The 24583-nt window shown below is 45.4% G+C and overlaps 1 protein-coding gene and 1 long non-coding RNA gene across 5 annotated transcripts in view; one reads left to right on the forward strand and one right to left on the reverse strand.

Annotated features, from left to right (window-relative positions):
- The window catches only part of T2 (brachyury 2), a 66185-nt gene that overhangs the window by 35162 nt on the left and 6440 nt on the right, over positions 1–24583 (reverse strand). For 2 of the 4 annotated variants that reach the window (NM_001161835.2, NM_001419513.1), the window contains exons 3-4: positions 19669–19777; positions 47–115 (exon numbers count right to left, since the gene is read on the reverse strand). In NM_001161835.2, coding sequence (NP_001155307.1) covers positions 47–115; positions 19669–19776 — 177 coding nt within the window. In that variant the 5' untranslated portion in view covers position 19777. Of the gene's footprint in view, positions 1–46; positions 116–816; positions 1025–19668; positions 19778–24583 lie in introns of those variants that run through there. The other 2 variants (XM_087589490.1, XM_087589487.1) reach the window with 2 other exon arrangements.
- Positions 113–23016, forward strand: LOC120100103 (uncharacterized). The gene is made up of 4 exons (XR_015645414.1): positions 113–463; positions 6807–6926; positions 9354–9509; positions 21358–23016. It is a non-coding gene; the product is annotated as an uncharacterized LOC120100103 (long non-coding RNA).

Raw genomic sequence — 24583 nt, forward strand, 5'->3', positions numbered from 1 at the left:
GTGTGCTCCTGCACACAGGAGTACATGCCCCGGGGTCCTGTCTTACCAGGTAGGCGTCGGACCTGGGAGGGAACCGGGTTGAGGCTTTGGGCGGGGATGCTGGCCAGGCTTCGGGCTGCAAACAAGCAAAGAAAGGTGGTGAGCAAGACGAGCGGTGGCCAGGAACAAAGCCTCCGGCAAAAGAGAAGTAAACAAGCAACCACAGGAAGCCATTAAGCAGAGTGGGCGCTAATGAGTGCGCGGCAGGGCCCTGCGCACCCGCCCCGCTAAAACCACCGGGGACTGCCTAGCCGGGCAATTTGGAGCCCAGAGTCCTGCTGGCAGGCTATAAACCTGTTTGTAGTCCCCATCGGTTCCCCCTTCAAGTTTGTGTCGTTAGGAGTGAAGAGGAAAGACCATCGGATGCTGTGATCTCTTCTCAGGACCTGCAGTTGCTGGGGGCAGATGGGCTTCCAACTCCAAGGTAAAGGACTGCCTGCCCCCCCAACCCCCAACACACCCTTTGCTGACCACGGTGGGAGATCAGGGGTGTTAGGTCTACCTTCCAGAGTCTTTTGAAAGGTTTTCTTCTTTTAGTTCTTTTTTTTTTTTTTTTTTTGGTTCTTTTTTTTTTCGGAGCTGGGGGCGAACCCAGGGCCTTGCGCTTCCTAGGTAAGCGCTCTACCACTGATCTAAATCCCCAGCCCCCGGTTTTCTTCTTTTAAAAGAAGTCATTTGACTTCCCAAACGTTCCTCAGAGTTTCCGCCAAGTTGTAAAGCATGCTTCCAAGTTGCTTAAAGGAGCAGTGGCTTGTTTAAGATAATTTCAATGCTTACCGCTGGGATGGAATTCGTCCACAGCAGGGGTGGGTCCCAGCCTCCTGCAGACCCTGTAGGGGCGGCCCTACTTCTAGCGCACATTTGGAACATCCTTAGAGATGCGGGTCCTTGCACCTTCTTGTCCTTACAGCAGCGACACCCAGCGGCCATTCTTTGCACCTGCCATTCCTGGTCCTGGGTACCCAGAACCTAGAGAGCTTTACAGGTTCTTCTCACCGACATTTCCCCAGACCACACACAGAGAGGGTGTTAGGAATTCCCAGCCTTTAGAACCCTCGCATCTGAGATGGTTCAGGGAGTGTGTGGGAAAACCAGCTGAGGATACGTTTGCAGAAATTTTCTGAGGATCACCTAAAACTCCATTACGGTCCTTTATGGGAAGACGGGGATGTATCATCTAAGTAGATCGCCGTCATATTTAGAGAGTCACAACAAATCACTTTTAAACGACCCCAGTAGGAAGTGTAGTAAAGAGTGAGTGTCTCCTGGGGTCCTTGAGTGAGCCTGTGCACACCTGCCTTGTGAGGTCCCTGAGTGTGTGCACACATATGTGCACACATGCCTTCACTTTCACATTCCTGTCAATTCATTTTACTCAACGAAAATCAAATGTATTTTCATGTGTATATTTCATGTGCCACGCACTGAATATTAGAAAGCATATTACCAGTTTGCAATGGAACTTCTGACATTAATCTTAATTTAACTAGCAGGAATTTAATACAGGGCGCACACACACACACACACACACACACACTTTGGGTCCTGAATCTACAACTTCTTGATTTCTTGGACTCAATGCCTTCTTCAGCCCCTAATGCAGCTAGGAGACATAGTTCCTAGTAATTTTATTAAGATATCAGAGTACAGGTGTGTGGTTTGTAATAACTCAAAGTGCTCAGAAATCTTAAAACATCAGATTCCCTACTTCAATCCCCATAAGTGACAACACTCTCCCGTAGTCCACTTTCATTGAATATTACAATGTGACCAGGCAAGGAGCAGAAAAATAAGCACCATGCAAGAGAAGGAAGGGTGTGCACCCCCACCTTCCCTTTCCTCCTCCTTTGGATATATAGTTTTGACAGGTTCTGTGATGGTTTGTGTATGCTTGGCCCAGGGAGGGGCACTATTAGAAGGTGTGGCCTTGTTGGAATAGGTATGCCACTGTGGGTATGACCTTTAAGACCCTCATCCTAGCTGCCTAGAAGTCAGTAGTCTCTCAAAGCAGCCTTCAGATGAAGATGTAGAACTTTCAGTTCAGCCTGCACCATACCTGTCTAGATGCTGCCATGTGCCCAACTTGATGATAATGGACTGAATCTCTGAACCGACAAGCCAGTCACAACTAAATTTGTTTTTATAAGAGTTGTCTTGGTCATGGTGTCTGTTCACAGCAGTAAAACCCTAACTAAGACAGGTTCCCTTTCTCGTTTGTTATGAGAGCCCTCTCAGAACAATGCAGGCCATCCAGACACTCTTTCTTACACAAATCTCAGGTCTCCAGGGAGATTCTCCTTTATTGTTTAAGGACTAACTCAGCCACACTATTTTCCCAGAATTCTCCACATCAGACCTTCAACCTCAAAGGAAGTTCAGTAGCCCGGTTGTTTGTTGGCTTATATCGGTAACCAGAATGTTCAAAGCCTCTATACCACACCCCTTAATTCATTCCCAGGGCTCGCACCTGAAAGGGAAGTTAAATCTATCCACAGGATGATGAAAATCCAATTACTGTGGGAAATCTCAGCTCTCAGCTGTTATAAATATTAGTATCTATATACTATATTTTTATAAAGTAAATTCTGCAAGGTAAAGTTTGACTCTTTCAAACTTTATTTCAGTAAATATATGTACTTGAAGGATACTTTTTGTTTGTTTGTTTTGAAGATAGGGTTTCTTTCAAACTTTATTTCAGTAAATATATGTACTTGAAGGATACTTTTTGTTTGTTTTGAAGATAGGGTTTCCCTGTGTACTCCTGGCCATCCTAGAACTCTCTCTGAATATCAGGAGGGCCTCAAACTCGGAAGCTACCCTGCCCATGCCTCCCAAGTGCTGGCATTAAATGTGTGTTCCACAACTGATTCTTTCAAAATTTCAAGAAAATATTCCCCATAGAAACACAGAAAGACATGTGTAAATACGAAAATATTTAAAAGATCTTTTAATGCGGTGGTAAATTGCCAAAACCTTGGAAAAGGTTAGATAATCCGGCTCTGACACTGGTAAGAAAAAAGGAAGGCAGAGGATGGAGCTGGGAGATGTTCAGCCACAGAGAGACTAGGAGTTTTTCCTCTGCCTTCCCAGCTCTGGGAAACCTGACCCCCTCTTTTGGCCTCCAGGGGCACCCATACATGCACACACTCACACAAGAATACACAGAAACTCTTTTCAAAAGCTTGAAGTGAAGAGAGCAATTCTGTGATGTTGGGTAGACGCCCTCTTTAACCTGCCCGTAAGCAGGTGTATATGGCGAGACTCACGATTTACTACTGACTTAACTGGAACGCGGACCCCAGACTGGAAGTTCCTATGAGAGGTGAAGATCTCTTTCCAATGCAGAGACAGCTCTGCACAGGCTGTGGGATGATAACCTGCTTTACATTATTGGCAAGCATGATTCAGCCATTGTCTGTTGACCACTGTGTAGCCTTCACACGCCAACCCCCTTTCTCATTTTCATTAGTTCTTTCAGAGTCTTGTACAATGCATTTGATTCATATTTACCCACCCCCTTTCCTACCCACCCAAATTTCTGGGTTTTTTATTTTTTATTTTTTGTATCTTTGCTTTAATTCATCAAGTACACTTTATGCTGCCCATTCACTAGTAGGTGGCATTCACTAGAAGGTGGCCTACTTACCGGGGTCTACACCCTTTGTCTTGGTTAGGGTCTTACTACTGTGAAGAGACACCACAACCAAGGCAATTCTTATAAGGACAACATTTAATTAGGGCTGGCTTACAGGTTCAGAGGTTCAGTCAGTTATCATCAAGGCAGGAACATGGCAGCATCCAGGCATGAGGCTGGAGGAGCTGAGAGGTCCACCTCTTGTTCCGAAGACAGCCAGGAGAAGACTGGCTTCCAGGCATTTAGGATGAGGGTCTTAAAGCCCAAGCCCACAGAGACACTTTTCCTCCAACAAGGTCACACCTACAACAAGGCCACACCTCCAAATAGTGCCACTCCCTGGGCCAAGCATATTCAAACGAACTACACCCTTAAAATTGACTCTCCCTCTCCAAGCAAAGATCAACTGCCAATAGCCCTTAGCTGGGGGTGGGAGGAACTGCACACCACGCTCCCTCCCCAATGCTGTAATCTCGTCTGGCCTGAGCCTGAGTCTTGTGCACGGTCTCAACTGCTGTGGATTCTTATGTGCAGGTGCTCTGCTGGATCCAGAATACATTCTTCCCGTGTAGTCATCCACCACCTACAGCTTCTAGAATCCTTCCGCCCCCTCTTCCTTGGGTGGAAGGGTTGTAATGGAGGCGTCCCACCGAGGGTTAAGCCTTTCAGAGTTTCTTATTCTCTGCACATTAGTCAGTAGTGGGCGGCTGTTGATTGATTGCCATCTATAGCTGGTAAAAACTTCTCTAGTGATAGTTGACCAATCCACTAATCTAGGGGTGTGATAATAAACCACGAGGAGTCAGTTAAATACTGTGTCTCTGGGGTCCATGACCTGTCTAGCCACAGGTTCTTGGCTTCAATAATGGGACCAGGTTATGGGTTTGAATTGGTGGAGTAGGACTTAAATCCAGTTAGAAAATGGTTGGTCACTCCCAGAACATTTGTGCTACCACTGCACCAGTGGGCATCTCTTGCCAAGTCAGTTATTGCCACAGCTCACAGTGTTCTCCGCTGCGTAAGGCTGATGACTATTTTCCTCCTCTGGTAGCATTTTCCAGCTCTATAAAAGCTATCCAGTAAGGACGAAGCTTCCGAGTAAGTACCAGCATGATTTTTTTTTTAAGATATCTTTTCTTGCATGTATGTTTGTATACCACATGTGTGCAGTCCCTGTAGATGTCAGAGAAGGTTGTCAGAGCCCCCGGAGCTGGAGTTAGAGATAGGCTGTGAGTCACCATGTAGGTGCTGGGCATTGAACTTGGGTTCACCAGAAGAGTAGAGTGTTCTTAACCACTGAGCTGTCTCTCCAGCCTCTCTTTGTGGTCTATGATTCAATTATGTGGTGTCTTAGTGATAAGGGTCTTACTGTCAAGCTCTGGAGAATGACCTAGAGCATTGGCTTAGCCTTTAGATTGTGGGTCCTAGAGCATCTTCGGCCTGTAGTGTCTGTGGATCCTAGAATATTGGCCTATAATGTTTGTGGGTCTAGGACTTCAATGACCAACAACTCCAAAGGAGAGTCAATCTTAACATCTAACTTATCTTCTTGGCAACTATTTTGTTCAATTAAATCTTTGCTGTGCATATTTTTTTTAGATGTATTTATTTTACTTTGTGTGTGTGAATGTTTTACCTGTATGCAAACATATGTAGACAGAATATCTGTGTATTGTATGGATGCACTGCCTGTCAATTAAAAAGCCTATGGCCTATGGCTTAGGAAGAAAATAGAAGGTGGGACATCTGGGAGGAGAAAGAATTCTGGAATAGAGACATGCGCAAGATGTGAGACAGACATGTGGATACCTGAGAGCACAGGTAACCAGTCACATGGCAGGACGTAGGTTAAAATAAAGGGGTTATCTTTAGTTATGATCTAGTCAGAGTAGAGCCTAGCATTTGTAAATCTATTCTGAGCTTGAGTCTTGTTTCTGGGAACATAGGATTGGGAGGAAGAATTAGGCCTAAGTTCTACAAAATGGTACTCAACTTACAGCAGTTGGAACCAGAGCTTACAGCCTGAAAAGGCCGAAGTAAAAAGTCAGAAAAGGTGAAGCTAGCAAGACAAGCGGTCTGGTCTCTTAAAAAGAAGGAAGGAAGGAAGGAAGGAAGGAAGGAAGGAAGGAAGGAAGGAAGGAAGGAAGGAAGGAAGGGAGGGAGGGAGGGAGGGAGGGAGGAAGGGAGGGAGGGAGGGAGGAAGGAAGGAAGGAAACAGATCAAAGCCTTCCAGAACATCCCAAGACAAGCAGTTCGGGAAGGAAGTTTCCTAGCCAAGGAGCAGAAACTACAGAGAGACAGTGTGGAAAGTGTCTTTTTAAAGAAGCTCCTACTAAATTTAAAGGCAGAACACAGTGGTTGGGGTTTCTCACAAGGGCAGAGCCCAGCAGCCTCGGAGAGGGAAGAACCAGGCTCCTGTTTACACTCAGGCTGAAAGCAGCCCATAGAGAGATGGCAAAATCCGGAGACTTCAGGAGAGCACAGCTGGGGGATATGCCACTTCAGGTCTCCCAAGCTTGGTACAGCAAGTTGGCCCAATTCTGTTTTACAGATGCTTTACACTCATAGGGCGTGCAAATATGCATCCTGAGGTTGGCTGCTACAGAAGGCTAAAAACACCTCTCCCTATAAAAAAAAAAGGGACAGGGGTGTGGCCAGGCACAGCACAGCTTCTGGGCTCTTAACAGCAGACACAAGAGACAGAGACAGGGGTTGGGGATTTAGCTCAGTGGTAGAGCGCTTGCAAGGCCCTGGGTTCGGTCACCAGCTCCGGGGGGTGGGGGTGGGGGGGAGAGACAGAGACAGGCAGAAAAAGGGGAATGAATATAGGTGTATTTATCCACATAGATATCAATCTCCAAGGAAGATAGAAAGAAATGGGAGTTAATATAAATGTTTTCAAAGGTACATAGCTAATAAATCAATAACTAATAAGTAAGTCCAGGCCCTTGATCTCAATATTATAAGTTTTATGGTTGTAATGGTATACAAATCCTCTATGAGAGAGGTCAAAACAGAGCAGACCTATGTAAGAAGGAGGCTGCTGGATTCAATCAGTCCATACTCTCAGTGTATGGACTGCCAGACCAAGGATATGATATGTTAAGACAGAGGCTCCGTGTTTGTGTTACAGAAAAGAAGAAAAGGCTTTGGACTCTTCCCAAAGGAACAAGGATCAGATTTGATAGAGGGAGACCTCCCCCCCAAAGGTCTTGGCTGCAGTAGGAGAAAAGCAGAAAGACCAGATGCACTGGTAATGTATGATACTAAACTCTATTGAAACAACTCTGAAACTGACCAGGACAGATATACGTCTCCAGCCAGAACTTCAGCTTACATGGCAGATAAATTTTGATGGCTAGAGGATCCTCATGACATCATTACATACTGTCCTCTCAGATGGCATGAGTGGGGATTTATATTCCAGTTTGATTGTATGATCAGACGACCTTCTGAAGAAAGGTACTAGCTTTTCACCTGCTCAAACAAAAGGCAGGAAATCGTCCTTAATTAATCTGTGTACCCCGCATGCTTGTACTGGCTGGTTCTGTGTGTCAACTTGACACAAGCTGGAGCTATCACAGAGAAAGGAGCCTCCCTTGAGGAGATGCCTCCATGAGACCCAGTGTAAGGCATTTTCTCAATTTGTGATGAAGGGTGGGAGGGCCCATTGTGGGTGGTGCTTTCTCTGGGCTGGTCCTTCCTTTTAAGAGACCAGACCTCTTGTCCTGCTAGCCTCACTTTTTCAGGCTTTTTTACTCTGGCCTTTTTAGGCCGTAAACTTGGGTTCTAACTGCTGTAAGTTGAACACCACTTTGTAGAACTTAGGCTTGGTTTTTCCTTTCACCCCCATGCTCCCAGAAATAGGATTCAAGCTCAAAATACATTTACAAATGCTTTGGGTTCTGTAAGAAAGCAAGCTGAGCAAGCCAGTAACATCCCTCCATGGCCTCTGCACCAGCTCCTGCTTCCTGCCCTGCTTGAGTTCCAGTCCTGACTCCCTTTGGTGATGAACAGCGATGTGGAAGTGTAAGCTGAGTAAACCCTTTCCTCCCCAACTTGCTCCTTGGTCATGATGTTTGTGCAGGAATAGAAACCCTGACTAAGACAATATCCCACATAAATGTCTTTATACAACTATATGTTGCTTGTAAGATTTATATACTGCACAATGGAAGACCAAAAGGGCACCCCGATCGGATCCCCCTGGGAATTCTGAGACCCGCTGTTCCAGCTCCTTGATTGATCCTGCCTCGAACTGATGCTGTCTCCAAAGACTTGCCTCCAGGACAGCTTCAGAAAGCGCTGTTAATCCCGGATGACCTTGGTTCATCCAGCCTTCCAGACAGTTCCATTCGGGACTTCAGTTAAGCCTTGAACTTTCTCAGCATACAGAGACTGGACAACAAATGCTGCAGCTAGCTTTCTTAAGATTAATCATTTTTCTAATTTTCATGGGCCCATCGAAAGGAATTCTTTGCCCCAATTCAGCAGAAAGCAATTATAAAAAGACTGTCATCCCAGTTCCTTAAGTTGGGGTAGATGGTTTTGGTCACTTGTGAATTATGTTGTCTTTTAGGGGATGATTACAAGTAATTATGGTCTCGGATGGGGAGAAAACAAAACGGGGAACTCAGACTCAGACTTCTGTCCATCCTTTTCTCTATCTTTTCTTTCATACAGAAAGGGCAGGGGGTTGAAAAGAAAAACGGGGAATATAGAAATATAAGAAATTAGACAAATAGGAACAGGTCATTGAATATACTCTTTTTTTTTTCTTTTTTTTTTTTTTTTGGAGCTGGGGACCGAACCCAGGGCCTTGCGCTTGCTAGGCAAGTGCTCTACCGCTGAGCTAAATCCCCAACCCCTTGAATATACTCTTAAAGTAAATATTTTATAGCCATAATCTTACATTGTTAAAGATCTTTATATTTTGATGCAAAAATCAATGTTATATTTTATTATATTTATAGAAATTCATTTGTTGATACAGAAATAATGTTATTTTTGATACAGTGGTATAGGTTATTATATATTGATATAAATTTAAGGCTTGTTTTTAAAGATTTATTTATTTATGTATGTGAGTACACTATCACTTTCTTTAGACACAGCAGAAGAGGACATCAGATCCCACTACAGATGGTTGTGAGCCACCATGTAGTTGCTGGGAATTGAACTCAGGACCTCTGGAATACCAGTTAGTGCTCTTAACTGCTGAGCCATCTCTCCAGCCCCTTAAGGTTTTTTTTGATACGCATAATGTATATATGTTTTTAATGTTTATTTGAGGTACTCTGCTTCTATAATTCTTAAAGATTGCATATAAAGTTCTAGTACATTTGAAAGCTGCTATTACAAACTGTTAGAGATGATAAAAATGCAAATTATGAACTATTAGGAATAGTTAAGAAATACAAATTAATAGTCATAGTCAAATTCATGGTCATATTAGATACTAGTTTAGTTAATTACAACAAAATGTTTTCAGAGTTATTCAGATAGTATATAACTAGGAATAAACAATGTTTGACAATTCAGATATAGTATAGGTATATAATTAGTCTTCAGTAACCTCAGAGATTCACAGAATATGGCATTTAAAAGTATTTCATTATTATCAGGTCTTTTAACTATGAGTCATGTCTGCTCCTAACAATATTCCCATTCCATTTCAAAGATGATAAGCATCAGTAACCTTCATGTGGAATAGCTTCAACTATGGCAAGCTAGACACTGGACAAGAAAAGGCCCTGACTTCATCTGCAGACAAAATGCTGCCCAGAAAAGACAAGCAGACACAGGGAAGTCAACTGCCTAACTCTGCCAAGACAGAGTAAGCGAGTCCTTCATAACTCCTGCTTTTCTTTTTTTTTTTTTTTTTTTTTTTTGGTTCTTTTTTTCGGAGCTGGGGACTGAACCCAGGGCCTTGCACTTCCTAGGCAAGCGCTCTACCACTGAGCTAAATCCCCAACCCCATAACTCCTGCTTTTCAAACGGTCTGTCAGCTGTTCTGGGCTAGAAGGCTGAAGATGGATGCTCCAACAATGTAGGGAGTTTTGGCACTGTCTGGGTGGTCGGCAGTCTCTGTCATTTTTATTATTTTTGGAAGCTATGCTCCAGCACCTCCTACATACTCAGGTAATGTTTATTCCTTCTCAGGTCTAGGATGGATTAAAGACTAGTCATAGTCTTACTATAAGCTTAAGTTGTTTAGAATTTAAAAAGATATAAGTTTAAGAAAATATCTTTAAGTTAATAGTACAAATTAGGATAGAAATTGATTTAGATGTAGAACTCTAAGTACACTAAGATAGGATAGACAATTGAAATTTTTCCTTATCGGGGTTGGGGATCTAGCTCAGTGGTAGAGCGCTTGCCTAGCAAGCCAAAAGCCCTGGGTTTGGTCCCCAGCTCCAAAAAAAAAAAAAAAAAAAAAAAAAAAAAGAAAAAGAAAAAGAAAAAAGAAAAGAAAAAAAAAGAAATCTTTCCTTAATTGCCAAGTACTATGGATTGGACATTATAAATGTATACATAAACTTATAGTTTTCATAATTGTTTCATAATTGTTATAATTGTATTCAATTTATATTTGAAAGAGAAGGAGTCTTTCATTGGACTAAAGAGGGGAATTATAGAGAGAGTATCTGTGTATTGTATGGATTCATCACCTGTCAAAAAGCCTGTAGCCTATGGCTTAGGCAGGAAATAGAGGTGGGACATCCTGGAGAGAGAAAGAATCTGGGATAGAGCCAGTTGCAGGAAGATTACCCTGGGAAGATGTGAGGAGAGGGACACCTGGTGCCTGAGCTCGGGTAACCGGTCACGTTGTAGAATATAGGTTAAATAAATGGGTTAACTCTAGTTATAATCTAGTCTGGCTGTGGCATTTGTAAGTATATTTTGAGTCTGAGTCTTATTTCTGGAAGTATGAGGCTAAGAGGAAGAACCAAGCCTGACTTCTACATGCATGTGTAGCACATGTGCATCTGCTGGATCTCCTGGAACTACAGTTATAGATGACTGTGAGCCACCATACAAATGCTGGGAATCAAACTCAAGTTCTTTGCAAGAGCAACAAGAGCTCTTACCTTCTAAGACATCTCTCCAGTCCTGGTCATGTTTAGTTTTTATTTCTGTGGTAACTGTTTTCAGCTTTGTGAGCAGTGACAATTAGAGATACTGGAATGGCAAACTGTTTTCATGTTCCAGTTTATGTTTCCTTGCCCTGGGTTCTCTCCAGGTGCTTCCTTGGCTCTACAGTTTAAAGCAGCCTGTCACTGTTATGGTAACAATGTATCTGGTGCTGTTTTTGTGAATGGAGAATATTGTTTGAGAATTTACTCAAAAGCGTTTGTACACTGGCATCAATTCAATCATAAGAATTTAGCATGTTTCCACATTTACTGTTTTGTTTGTTTGTTTCTCTGTGTAGCCCTGGCTGTACTGGAACTATCTGTGTAGACGAGGCTGGCCTCGAACTCAGAGATCTGCTTACCTCTGCTTCCCAGTGACAGGACTAAAGGTGTGAGCCACCACTGCTCTGCTCCGCTCCATTTACATTTAATTATTTTTTTTTTTTACATTTTTACATTTCATTGACTTTCTTAAAATAGGAAAGATGTTTTCATTATACTCTCTATATGTTCTTTGGGGAAGCCTAAAATCCTGTTCCCCAAGAGACAAAAACGAACTTCCCTTCCAACACTTAAATGAGGAAATTGAAAATTTGCTTTTCGTACTTAAAAACTTATCCATTTAAAAACTGATTAAAAACAGCTTTGGCTCTTTGGGGAGCCTGCAAGATTGCTTAGTGAGTAAAGGTGCTAGCTGCCAAGCCTGACTATCTGAGTTTAATCCCTGAGACCCACATGGTGAAAAGAGACAACATACTCCCCTAAACTGTTCCCTGATCTCCACCTTTTTATCACGGTGCATGTGAGAGAGCCAGAGTTGGGGCCAATCTGGGGCCAGTGGGAAAATTCCCACCACAAACCTCTGAGCACAAGGACCCCTCCCTTCCAGAAAGAAAAGAAGCTGGTTTAGTTCCTGGAACAGCTACAAGCCAAACTGTCATACAAAGCTACCTGTGGCTTCCAACTGACCCCCCCCTGGGGAAAGTCTTGAACAGTGTACTGAGTCCAATCTGATAGTTGTTTCCCTCCACCAAATTTGCATAGTACCCTGCCTAATTACTATTGTACAAATTCTGCCCCAATTGTTTACAAGGTACATAACTCTCTGTCAGAGTCTCCCCTTGAAGTAGGAGGACCCCAGCATGTCAGAATTAAACTCCTCTTGTTTTTGCATCGATCACTGCCACTGTGAGTCTCATTCAAGAGGTCCTGGAAGAGGTTCAATTTACTACCCTAAATTGTTCCCTGATCTCCACCTTTGCATACACATGGGAATAAATACATACACTAAAAAGTGTGTATCCCACTAGTGGTTAGGATACAGTACATGAGCCACAAAGCAGAGAGATGGTGCTGACTCCACACCACTCCCTTCTCTGCTGCTGCTGTGTATCCCAGGCTTGTAATGTATGTGCTATACTCTTGGTTCAGAGCCCCCTTCACTGTTCTTCCATGAGTCTAGAGCTGTCTCAGAGGGTGCTGTGGGGTGCAGAGGCCCCAGGACAACTTGGTGACCTCTAGCCACCCATCTAAGCTTGCTGTGGTAATGGTCTTAGGCCCAGTCAATGATAAGCCTGGCTTTCACTCCTCTCTCACAGCCCTATGAGAGTCCTATGCCATTCTTCCTGTTTTATCTCCTGAGCCTTTTCATTTCAGCTTGATGTAGAAAAATAAATAAACATGGAAAAGTGAAAACAGAGTTAAATCAAGTGATTTGGCACACAAACCTGTGATGTTTCCTCGTAAGGCATCATTGCTTAATAAGTCTCAGAATAGCGCCTTCGAGTCAAAAATCTGGCGAGACACATCAATGCAATGTACTGCTGAGGAAATAACCCACTTAAAAACGTACAGCTGATTGAAAACAGAGTAAGTTTATTAAGGGTCTAAGAGACCATTAGTATCATTAAGAGATGAACATGTTTGTACTGTTCCTATCAGTCAGATGGTAACACACAAGCACCTGTGACTCCTGGAGGCAGGAGACCATCAAGCTCTGTAGAGTTAGCTCTTGGGACTGAAGAGATGGTTCAGTGGTTAAGAGTACTGTCTGTTCTTGCAGAGGACCCAGGTTTAATCCCCAACACCCAAATGACAGCTCACAACTGTCAGTTCTGGGGATCTGACACCTCTCCTGGCCTCCATGAACACCTCTTGTATATGGTATGCAAGTTCGTGTGTGTGCATGCATGTGCATGTGTATGTGCATGTTTTGTGTGTGTGTGTGTGTGTGTGTGTGTGTGTGTGTGTGTGTGCAGGCAAAATACTTATACACATAAAATAAAAATAAAACTAAATTAGAGTTAGCTCTGGCTAAGATGGCGTCCCTGAGCTAAGGCTTAAACTCAGCAGTGTGTGAACCTAAGCAGTAGGCCCTGGGATTTTACTCCTAGTGTTCGTTACCTCCCCAGATCCAAACCAATTAAAAAAAAATATCAGAGTGGAAAAGCTCCTTCCTCTCACTTCCTCAAATAGCTCTAGGATCCACCTCATTTCTCTTCTGACACCAGGACCTTCAAACCCTACATCTGTCATCTTCTCATTGGACAGTCACTCTGATTATGTCTCCTGCAAAATGACGGTGTGACGCCTGCCTCTAGCGTAAGAATGTCTTTGAAGGCGGTGCCTACCGTCACTCTGTGGTATCTGGGAAGAGCCAGGAACATGTAACCTTTGAGTCTCATTGCTAAAGTGGGAAGCGAGAAAGAGCGACTCGGAGACCATGTGCCCTACACTTGGTCCATAATCTCCCTGTGTACATCAGCACCTCACAGCAATGGGTGAAAGGCCAAGGAATCTTGAGTTTTCGAATACTGAAATTCTCATCTGGGCTCCATTAACATAGACCTCAAACTCTACCGATGTTTTTTTTTTTTTTTGTTTACAAACAAATGCAGATGATGTGGTTAACCAACACAGCAAAGGAAGAGAAGGAGGAAAAGGTACAGTCCCAAACAGTTGGGGGCTGCACAGCCAGACTCTGTCTCAAAGACAGACAAGCGTGCATATGCATGTGCACACACACACACACACACACACACACACACACACACACACACAGAGCAGGGCCTAATTAGACCCGTGAAGGAAGAGAGTCATGAAGGACCCAGATTGAGGTATACACATACCGTGAAAGTACCTTCCAAACACTGCTAATTTGCAAAACAACAGATGGCTTTAGTGAGCAAAAATTGTTGAATACTATTCCAAAAATAATCATTTATGAAGCATTTCATTCAAAATATCTGGGCTAGGATTTCACCTTCTCATAGCCACTGGCATATTCCTAGACTCTCTTGTCTTTGTTGAAAAGCAGGGCTGGAGGGGTGGGGGGATATATTTGATATATTTTTAAAGTTTGTGGAATTTCAGAAATGTATTTTTGTTGTTGTTGTTTGTTTGCTTGTTTTTACAATTTTCATTGTTAGGGTCAAGAGGCAAAAATGAGGTCACTAACAAGTTGTTATAACTTTAAGCCTTGACTAAATCTGTCTCAGAAGCAAATTGTCGCTCAACAAATCACTGGTGTCTTGGAAGCTTTAACCAAACATCTGTAAACTGTGTCTGCTGAGGGTAGTTAAGCTCTTAAGACACCTGAACCCAGTCTCTCCTGTCTGTACTCTCTGTGGGTAGCATTTTAAAACACAATCATGGATGGAACTTCCATGTGGAAACCCACACTTTTAACACCGCAAATATTTTGTTAAAGATATTTTACATTGGTTTACGGGAACGTAATTCAAAGCATATAACATTTTAGTAATTGTTATGCACACACATTACTTAAGTATTAGTATAGATTCCAGACCAAACACAAAGCCCTTTGTAGCTCCTAAATTTCCTGGGAATGTATATGAGAATCTCACCTACAGCCTTAGAGAGGGACCCAGAAAGGGCTGGTTGAGTGCCACTCAACTGTCGGGGAAAGTGTGTTTGGGATGGGGGGGGGGGTTCACTTTAAAATGGAGATTCCCCTTTCTTTTAGGAAGGAAACTGAGGAAGTTGTTTCAAAACAAAATAAACGTTCAGGCCGGAGCTGGAAAAGGGTGTGAAGGAGTGCCCTTTGATTTCCCAACTTGTGTATTTGGGCTCAGACAACATCTAGGTGCATATTAATCAAATGGTAATCCTTGCCTCCTGCGTGGACCATGGCATTTGACACTAAGTCATCTTGTCAACAGAAGGACATGGGAGTATTTTAATTCCATCAAGGGGGAGTTGGGGGTGGGGGAGAAGGTGGGAGATCGCCATGTCAGGTTTGGGGACTAACTCTGGCCAGGAGAGCGGGTGACAGGAGGAATTATTACCATATCAATGGCCTCTTTGAAAGGCGTCAACTTTGCCCTCAAAGCTTTCAGTCAGGTAAAGTAAGGTACTTACGTACCCTGCCCCGGTAAACGTTCACAGACTGGAGTGTACTCCCAAGGGTGAGCTTGAGGGGTCCACCCCAGGGGGCCCAGCAGCAACTTGGGGACCGACCACTTTGGAGACTAAGGGTGCCCTAGCTTTACTGTTCTCTCAGATGTGCAAAACTTGAGTGTCATCCCAGCAACACTGTCTCCAGCTCATTTTGTCCCTGTGCCAACGATATCTGGAGGGAACCCTAGAGGTCAGGTTGCTAGGTTGGGAGGCTACAGACAGCTGTCGTTTTATTTTTGTGCCCTAGTGACTCTTAGGGGGCTCTCCTGCATGAGATGGGACAAGCTCTCTCAGCTGTCCACTGTGGGCCAGGTCTTTAAGTTGTTTCTCCTGTACTTTAATTTAAAAAAAAAATGTTAGGTGTATGAGTGTTGTTCCAGATAGTTTTATGTCAGGTTGACACAAGCTAGAGTCACTTGGGGAGAGGAAATCTCAATTGAGAAAATACTCCCCACTACATTTGGCCTGTGGTACATTTTCTTCCTTACCGACTGATGTGGGTGGAGCCGCTCCCGGCTGGTGGTCCTGGGTGCTACAAGAAAGCAAACTGAGCAAGCCATGGGAAATCAAGCCAGTAAGCAGTGTTAGCATTTCCTCTAGGCTCTGTCCAACAGTTACCTAGCAATGGCCAAAAACAAGCCAGGAGCCAGGCATATAAAGGCTGCTATGCTCAGGGTCGATCACTCTCCTTTCCCCTCTCCCTCAACTCCTCCCCCTCCCTTCCTCTCTCCCCTCATTCCCCATCTATCCTCTCTCTTCCCATATGTCCGCAGTTGGCCTCTTCCCCCCTTTTTCTCTTTCTCTCTCTGTCCTTCTTTGTCCCCTTTCTTTCTCTGCCTCTACTCCCTTCTCCAGACTCCCTTTCTAGGTACCAAATAAACGTCTTTTTATCCTAGGCCTGTCAGTAGGGCTGATACCTCATGGGGGATGCCTCTGCATCGGTTATAAGACCCAGCAAGCAGGTTCCTCCTCGGTAGCTTATGCTCCAGTTCCTGCCTCTAGATTCCAGCTTTAACTTCATACAATGGCTTCCCTAGATGATAGGGCACAAGCTGTAAGTTAAAGAGACCCTCTCGTCCTTGACTTGTTCGGGTCATGGTGTTTGATCGCAGCAATAGAAACCCTAAGGATGGAAAGGTGCTTACCCAGCGGATATATTTACACACCACTTGTATTCCAGTTGTGTCAGAGACGGAAAGACAGAGTCAGGTCCCCTGGAACTTGAGTCAAGGATGGTTGTGAGCCACCATGAGGATGCTGGGACTCAAGCACTCTTAACCACTGAGCCATCTCTCGAGCCCTATTTCTCTTTATTAAATAAGTCTGTGGGTACTGGAGAGATAGCTCAGCAGTTAAGAGCACTGACTGCTCTTCCAGAGGTCCTGAGTTCAATTCCCAGCATCCACATGGTGGCTCACAACCATCTGTAATGGGATCCGATGCCCTCTTCTGGTGTGTCTGAACAGCAACAGTGTACTCACATACATGAAATAAATAAATAAATACATAAATACATAAATAAATAAATGTGTAAGAGTGTAGGTGGGTGGGCACACGCACATGTGTGCTCCAATGTGTATTTGTAAAGGCCAGAGTCAACCCTGGGTGTTGTCCCTCAGGACACTGTCCACCTTGTTTTTTGAGAGAGGGTCTCTCACTAGCCTGGACCACACCATTCAGGCTAAGCTGGCCGGAAGGTGAGCACCAGGGATTCTGCCATCCCTGGTTCCCATTGCTACAGTCACAGGTGTGCCCTCACCCCTGGCTGCTCTATATGGGCTTGGGGGACAGAACTCAGACCCTTATCCTTGTAAGGAAAGTGCTTTACTGTCTCTCCAGTGTAAAAAGTAATTTTTTAAATAGGGGACTATTTACTCTGAAGCTCACACTATCCTCCACCCTACACTATAGAAGCTTGGCTTCTGTCTGGCCATCTTGGTTTTTTTTTTTTTTTTTTTTTTTTGGTTTTTTTATCAGGTTTTTCGAGACAGGATTTCTCTGTGTAGTCCTGGCAGTCCTGGAACTCCATTTGTAGGCCAGGCTGGCCTTGAACTTACAGAGATCTGCCTGCCCCCACCCCCACCAAGTGCTGGGATCAAATGCACGCGCCGCCACCACCCAGCTTGGCCATCTTTTAAAAATAATGTTTTCTTGGTCTTTGTGTGTATGTTCATGTATGTGCGCATGTGTGTGGGCTTTCAGGGGTTGTGAGATGGGCATGTAGCATTGAAGGCTAAATCTATACTTTTTCTGGTACTGAAACTTGGGGGTTTTGTTTTGTTTTGTTCTTAAGAAAGCCATGGATCTCTCATCAGAATCCTTTAATCTGTGAACAAAAATAAAGGGGGTGCTTCCTTTGCTGTGCTTAATTAGAAATCTAGTGTGCCCTGAGATACAGAAAGCTGGGACCATTGGTGACTGCCCTAGGGGTCTCAAATGCCTCAGTGTGTCAGGTGAGTACCAAGAGGGTCAGAGGGATTCCTTCCTGCATAAGAGCGCTCCCTGTCCAGAGCACCCACAGGCCCAGTTCCTAAGGCTCTTCAGATGGCTCCCTGGCCCCAATTTTTCCTCTGTCTTTGCCAGCCCTTGTTCTGTCTACGCTGCTGCACTAAGTGTTTTAACCATGGAGCTCACAGCCCCGGCCCATTCACAGGAGTGTCACCCGCCAAGCAGAGGGGTGAAGCAGAATTGCTTGGGCCCAAATGGCAGAACCAAAGTCCCAGGACTGATCCTCTGCACGCTGGTCCTGCTCCGAAAGCAACCTGGAAATCTCAGCAATGTCCCTGTGTCCTGAAGCCTGCTTGCTGCCTGATATATGTCACAGCCATTTCTGAGGCTGCCCCGGTGTCTCCATCCCACCACCTACCTCAGTGGCCACTGGCCTCCTTCAAAGTCTGCAAACCTACCTGCCTGGCCTGCTCTCCCTCACTAGCTGGGATCCTGAGGAGTGGGAATGGCCCTCCTACTCAGAACCTTGGTCTCAGAATCCCCCAGAGGTAAACACACAATCTTTCCTCTAGACTTCGAGTTTCTGGATTTTGAAACTCCAGGGTAAAAGAATGAGGAGGAGGGAGGGAAGGGGGGGAGGGGAGGGAGAGGGAGAGGAGGAGGGAGAGGAAGAGGAGGAGGGAGAGGGAGAGAGAGAGAGAGAGAGAGAGAGAGAGAGAGAGAGAGAGAGAGAAGTCAGGTGGTGGTGGCACATGCCTTTAATACCAGCACTTGGGAGACAGAGGCAGGTGAATCTCTGTGAGTTCCTGGCCAGCCTGATCTATAAAGTGTTTCAGGGTAGTCACAGCTACACAGAGAAACTTGTGTTTATAAAAAGATAAAGAGAGGGGGATTATATTCTATGGAGGTGTGGTGAGGTATGGGGAAAGGGGGTGCCTCAGCAGGCCCATGCTGAGACATCCCTTACCCCTGAGGGACCAGCCACAGGATGGTAAAGTATAGAATAGAGTTTATTCAGGGCATGGGAAGGGGAGTTAAAAGGGTTGTAGGGCAAAGAAAGAGAGAAGTAGAGAAAAAGAAGAGGAGAGGAGTGGAGGCCGGCCATGAGCATGTGGAAAGAAAGGGGGAAGGGAATGGGGAGAGAGGGGACAAAGGGAGAAGAGGGTAAGAGCAAGAGAGAACAAGAGAGAGAGGAGGGGCAAGCAGCCCCTTTTATAGTGTCAGGCATACCTGGTTGTTGCCAGGTAACTGTCGGGGTGGAGCTTAGACAGAATGCTAACAGAAACCCTGTCCTGAAAAACAACAGCAAAGAAGAAATCACGGGTGGGGCTGGAGAGATGGCTCAGTGGTTAAGAGCTCCAACTGCTCTTCCCGAGGTCCTGAGTTCAAATCCCAGCAACCACATGGTGGCTCACAACCATCTGTAATGAGATCTGATGCCCTCTTCTGGTGTGTCTGAAGAGAGCAACAGTGTACTACTCATATACATAAAAAAATAATAAATCTTTAAAAAAAGAGAGAAAGAAATCAAGGTTGGATTCACAGAACACGGGAGGATTTGCAGAGTTTGATCCTTGGTGTTACAGTGACTGGAATGGAAACCAGGGAGGCATTTGGGTCCTGTTTTGCGCCAAGTGAGTCCCTCGCTTCAGAAATGCTACTTCCTCTCAGCCCCACCAGAGGGCGCCGTAGAACAAGGAGCCTTTGTTCATAGACTTTCCATATAATTCTTTTGGGTGATTTTAATTCACCGTGCGACTTCAGATGACAGACTGCGACTGACTTTAAGAAACAAAAAAACAACTTTGCCGTAATTTTATGTCCTCACATTTTAATTGTCTAGAACTACTGACTGCGGCTCTAAAGTGCGCGGTGGTATGTCTCATCACTCATTGTGCTTTTGTGGTCAGAATATGTACTGAGACGATAAATAGAGAAAGATCAAAGACAAGTCGGGCTCCCTTTGTTCACAACGACACAAACAGTGGCTACCTGTTCCGGCAAGATCTGCTGTGCTGCCTTCTCTTTGTCGTCTACTTGGGTGTGGCGCGCCCTTTGTTTCTTTGGCGTTATTAAATGGTCTCTCAATATCTGGGACATCCTAAGTCACAGGAACAAAAAAAGAAGAAAAAAAGAAAGAAAAGAAAAAAGAAAAAAAACACGTCAAATTTTGAATTACAGCGTTTTAAAAATAGAGTTAGACTTTTTTTTTATACTCTGACGTGCTGGACACTTAGCTTGCCTGTGCCTGTGTGTACCCCAAAACAAAAAGATGCGCAAGCCAGTTCTGGAAGCAGTTGGGAAAGGAAAGCCCTTTCACAAAGTACACCGAAACAGCAGCTCCTTGATGCTGCAGACTGGCCGTCTTCCCGTGCTGGCTGACGCTCAAAGTGGGCACACACAGGAACAGTTACAGAAGGTGAGGAAGCAGGCGAGACAATTCTTAGCCTCCCAGACGCCGCTGGAAAGGAAATTGCTTTTCTAGGCACAGCAGTAGGATCCTCTAGGCAGGGAGGGGCTGCGGACCACAGCGCTGCTGCCTCGCTCTGGCTGGCCACAAGCTCCGCCTCCAGCACGGCCCCCTCCCACGAAGCTCGCTCCTTCTGTTTCTTGGCTTTGTGATCCCAGCAGCAAGCAATGCTATGATTTCTGTAGCTGAGCAACGGGACTAAGGAGTGCTGAATGGTGGAAAGCAGCCCTGGCAGGTGGTGGTCAAAGACGCTGGAAACGGGGGCATAGCATTCTTAGGGCTTATAAGAGAGACTGGCAGCCATCGAAGACAGCTATCACAGGGCTCCCGAAAGACGGTCTTCATGATTCCACCCTTCCCTTCCCTTCTCTTTCCCCATAACCACCTATATAACCTCTTCTTGACCTTTGCAGGACGTTTTCATATATAAAAGGTTGGAATAGGAACTGGAGAGACGCCTCAGAGTTTAGGAGCACATGTGCTCTTGCAGAGGACCCAGCACCCATGTGAGGCAGTTCACAACCACCAACTCCAGAGGTATCTGACGCCTTCTAGCCTCTTCCCATATGAACATAGCCCTCACACAGACGTGCATATAATTAATACATGTAATTCATTAATCACATAATTAAACCTAATCCAAAACAGTTTTAAAAACTGAGACATGTAATTCGTATACTCAAAACTCACTCCTTTAAAGCTTCGGTGGGTTTTTCAGAGATGTGCAATTGTCACCATAGTCAAGTTCTGAGCATTTTTGGTTGTCCCAAAAGGAACACGGCGTCAGACACTTGAAGCTTTATCTACGCTCCGGCTTTAGAGATGTTACAGACTGTTTAGACACAGTCCCCAACAGTCACAAGTGATAGCCCCAACCTCAGTACCTCAGAATAGGACTACATTTGGAGACAGGGCCTTGAAAGGGGTGATTGAGTTAAATGAGGTCACAGAAAGGGCTCTGATCTCACCCAGTGTCCCTGTGAAAGGAAACGTGGCTGCACAGACACATGCATACAAGGCAAACCATCAGGAGCATGGGCTGCCAGCAAAGAGAGTGGCTAGGGAGCAACAGGCCATGTGGCAGCAGCTGAGGCAAGAGGTTTCCGTCCTCCATGCCCTTCTGCCATGATCTGACCTGGCAGAAGTTCAGCTGACCACATACCCCACTTCACTGTGAGCCCACATAACTCTTTCCTTTCTTATTTCCACAGGTATTTTGTCAAAGCGATGAAACCCTAAAACATCTTCCTGCCTCTCAGGAGCACTGAGGTCACTCCAGATTGCTACACAGAAGACAGGAACCTGCCGGACAAGCAAGCAAAGACTCGGGTATTTGGTGGGGGAGGGGCAGTGTGCTGGCTCATCTTATGTCATCTTGACACAAGCTAGAGTTACCTGAAAGGAACCAACCTTAATTGAGGAAATGCCTCCTTAAGATTTAAGACATTTTCTTAATTAGTGGTCAATGTGGGGAGAGCCCAGTTCATCGTGGCTGGTGCCACCCCTGGGCTGGTGGTCCTGGGTTCTATAAGAGAGCAGGCTGAGCAAGCCAGTAAGCAGCACCCCTCCATGGCCCCTGCATCAACTCCTGCCTCCAGGTTCCTGCCGTGTTTGAAGTCCTGTCCCGACTTCCTTCATGATGAACAGGAGATACCCAAATACCCCCACCAGGCAATAGAAATCCTAAGACAGGCAGAAACCAAAAGCAGAGACATCCAACTCAATGTTTGGTTTTGTCTTTTGGTTTATTTATTCAGGGCTGGAGAGATGGCTCAGGCATTAAAGGTTAGGCTCAAAACCAAAAATACTAGATTTGTTTTATGTGGCTGGGTGTTTTGTCTGCATGTATGTGCACCATAGTGCCTGATGGCCACTCACAACAGACCCTAAGTCTGAGATTGGGACCATACCAGATGATCCACTAACTCATGGCCAATGACCGGTGTCCTGTCAAACTCAAGATCAAATTTCTGCTTCTCCCCAAAGTGTGGTTTAACTTTTTATTTGAAGTTTTAAAAGTCTTTGCTTCGGTCACCGAATCTTTGTCGTTCATTTGTTTGTTCCATTGAGACAGGGTTTCGCTATGTAGCCCAGGCTAGCTTTGCACTTGAAGCAGCTCCCTGGGCCAAGTGCCCAGATGCTGAAGGTTAACCCCACCCCCCAGCTGTCATTGAATCTTGATGATAAAGCCCGATAGCTTAGTAGATTAGGGGAAATAGGCGTTGACTTAGTATCCTGGTCCCAAACAAGATTTCACGTAAAGATCAGAAGGAGATATATATTAATTCTTTCCACACTCTTTATTTTACATTTCTTCCAAGACTTTTATGCCAGGCTGTGGTAGAGCCCCTGCTTTGCAAGCATGAAGTCCTATGTTGAATATCCAGTATTCTTCTAATAAAAAGAGAGGAACAGAGATAAGGAAGAAGGGGGGAGGGAGGGAGAGGGAGGGAGAGAGAGGGGGAGAGAGAGAGAGAGAGAGAGAGAGAGAGAGAGAGAGAGATTAACAAACTGGAGTCTTGCTGTGCTCTTTTTAATGAGTTACTGGGTTTACAAAATACTCCTCTTCTGATTGTTGGCCAAACAATGAGGAAGGTAAGTAGCTTCTGAACTTGTGGACAATGGGACTGGAGAAGGATGTCATGTCTGCATCAACTCTGGAATACTCCCTGGAAGAATGACATCAGCTAGCCTCTCCCATTCAGCCTTAGAATGGGGAGGGAGGAGAGAGGGGCCTGAGCCATCACTTGTCAGGCATATAACCTGAACAGGGGATCCCAAACTATGAAACCACTGAGGTCGTGTAATCAAGTAGGTGTGGCCAGCAAAGTATCCTATGTGATAGAGAAAATAATGTACTCTGTTCTATATAATATGGGAATGATTTTCATTTACACAGTGAGGGTAAACATTGTCTCATTAATCTTTTGTTCCAAGTACACATGCGAGTACGAACACGTGCGCGCGCGCACACACACACACACACACACACACACACACACACACGCATGCACACACAGTCACTATGTAACACACATTTCTATTGAGGGCTGGATCACAGACAAGGTCTGAACAGATCCTGCTTGAGGAAAGGAGGGAAACCAGGAAGAGGTAGGAGAGCAGGTGGTCGGGGCCCAGGCAGCTTCAGGGAACTTCACAGCACACGAGTGCAGCCTGGCGTTAATTAGCTCTGGAAACAAAGCAGGCACCAGAAACGCAGAGCCCGCAGGGCTAAGCAGAGGCCGCATCAGGTAGTGTTACCATGGCGAGATGGCCATAGCAAGGAGGGATCAGGCACCAGATGTCTGTCCCCGATTTTCTCCTGAAGCTGAATTCAATACCTAAGGTGAGTCTGAGCAGGAGGGGAAGTATGCCAGCCCCTCGGAGGCCAACAAGATACCAACTACGTCATCTGTAGTGTATGTGCTATGATGCAGCATCCCAAGAGAGGCCTGCTGCTGTGTTGCCATAGCAACATCTCCCCCAGCCTGTCACCATTATCTCATCCTGCCGCTTCCTTTGGCTGTGAAATCTGGCTGCCATGCTGGGCAGAGCCCCGCCCCCACAAACCTCCAGCCCTCTTACTCCCCCCAACCCACACACCCCTTACCCCCACTCCCACCTCCGCCCCCCACCCCCGCAACCTCCGGTTGTCACCACCACCTCCACAAGATAGGTGGGAAGGAAGGCTTCTCAAACAGGGCTACACAGGCCCAGCCCTAGCAGCTACAGGGTTTTCTGCCTTGTATCAGAGACTGGTCTAGAGACACGGGGGGGGGGGGGGGGGGGGGGGTGCGCAGACACGATCCTGCTTCCTCAGTGACAACAGAGCAGAAACTTGGATCAGGGCCCAGCAGAAGATTCAAACCAGTTCCCCTGAAAGTCAGCAATGGTGAAATGAAAGAAAGGAAGAAGACCCGGGTGATTCAAAGGCTCCAAGGAGAACAAAGGCCACCCCTCGCGAACACCGGAGACAGCTGCAGGCGTGCTAGCTCAGAAAGGGGGATTGACTTTTGGATCAGAGTCAGGCTTTCATCCACTCCCTGCTTCATGCCCGCAAACACATTTGCATGCCGATGTTTCGGTCACTGAGGGAAGAGAACTCAGGTTCTTAAAGCAAAAGCAACAAATGAAAATGTTTAAGCAAAACAAGAGCTGCAGCTGCGCCTGCACCCAGACCTGTGGGTTCTGCGTTGCTGTTACACTTTCCTTTCACGGAAGTCTGAGTCCTTCTGTTACAGGATCTTTGAGTGTGACAGCTTGTTTCGAGGCTTAGATGGGTTTAACACAATGAACGAGGAGGGCTCTGGAAATGCAGTGGCCACCCAAGTCACTCTGAAGAGAAAACACTGATACACATAAACGTAAAAATATTTCAATGATTTATTTTTATTGTATGTGCCCTGGCATTTTGCCTGCCCGTGTGTCAGTGTGAGG

This window comes from Rattus norvegicus, chromosome 1 (assembly GCF_021556685.1).
Source record: "Rattus norvegicus strain SHRSP/BbbUtx chromosome 1, alternate assembly SHRSP_T2T, whole genome shotgun sequence".
Classification (NCBI taxonomy): domain Eukaryota; kingdom Metazoa; phylum Chordata; class Mammalia; order Rodentia; family Muridae; genus Rattus; species Rattus norvegicus.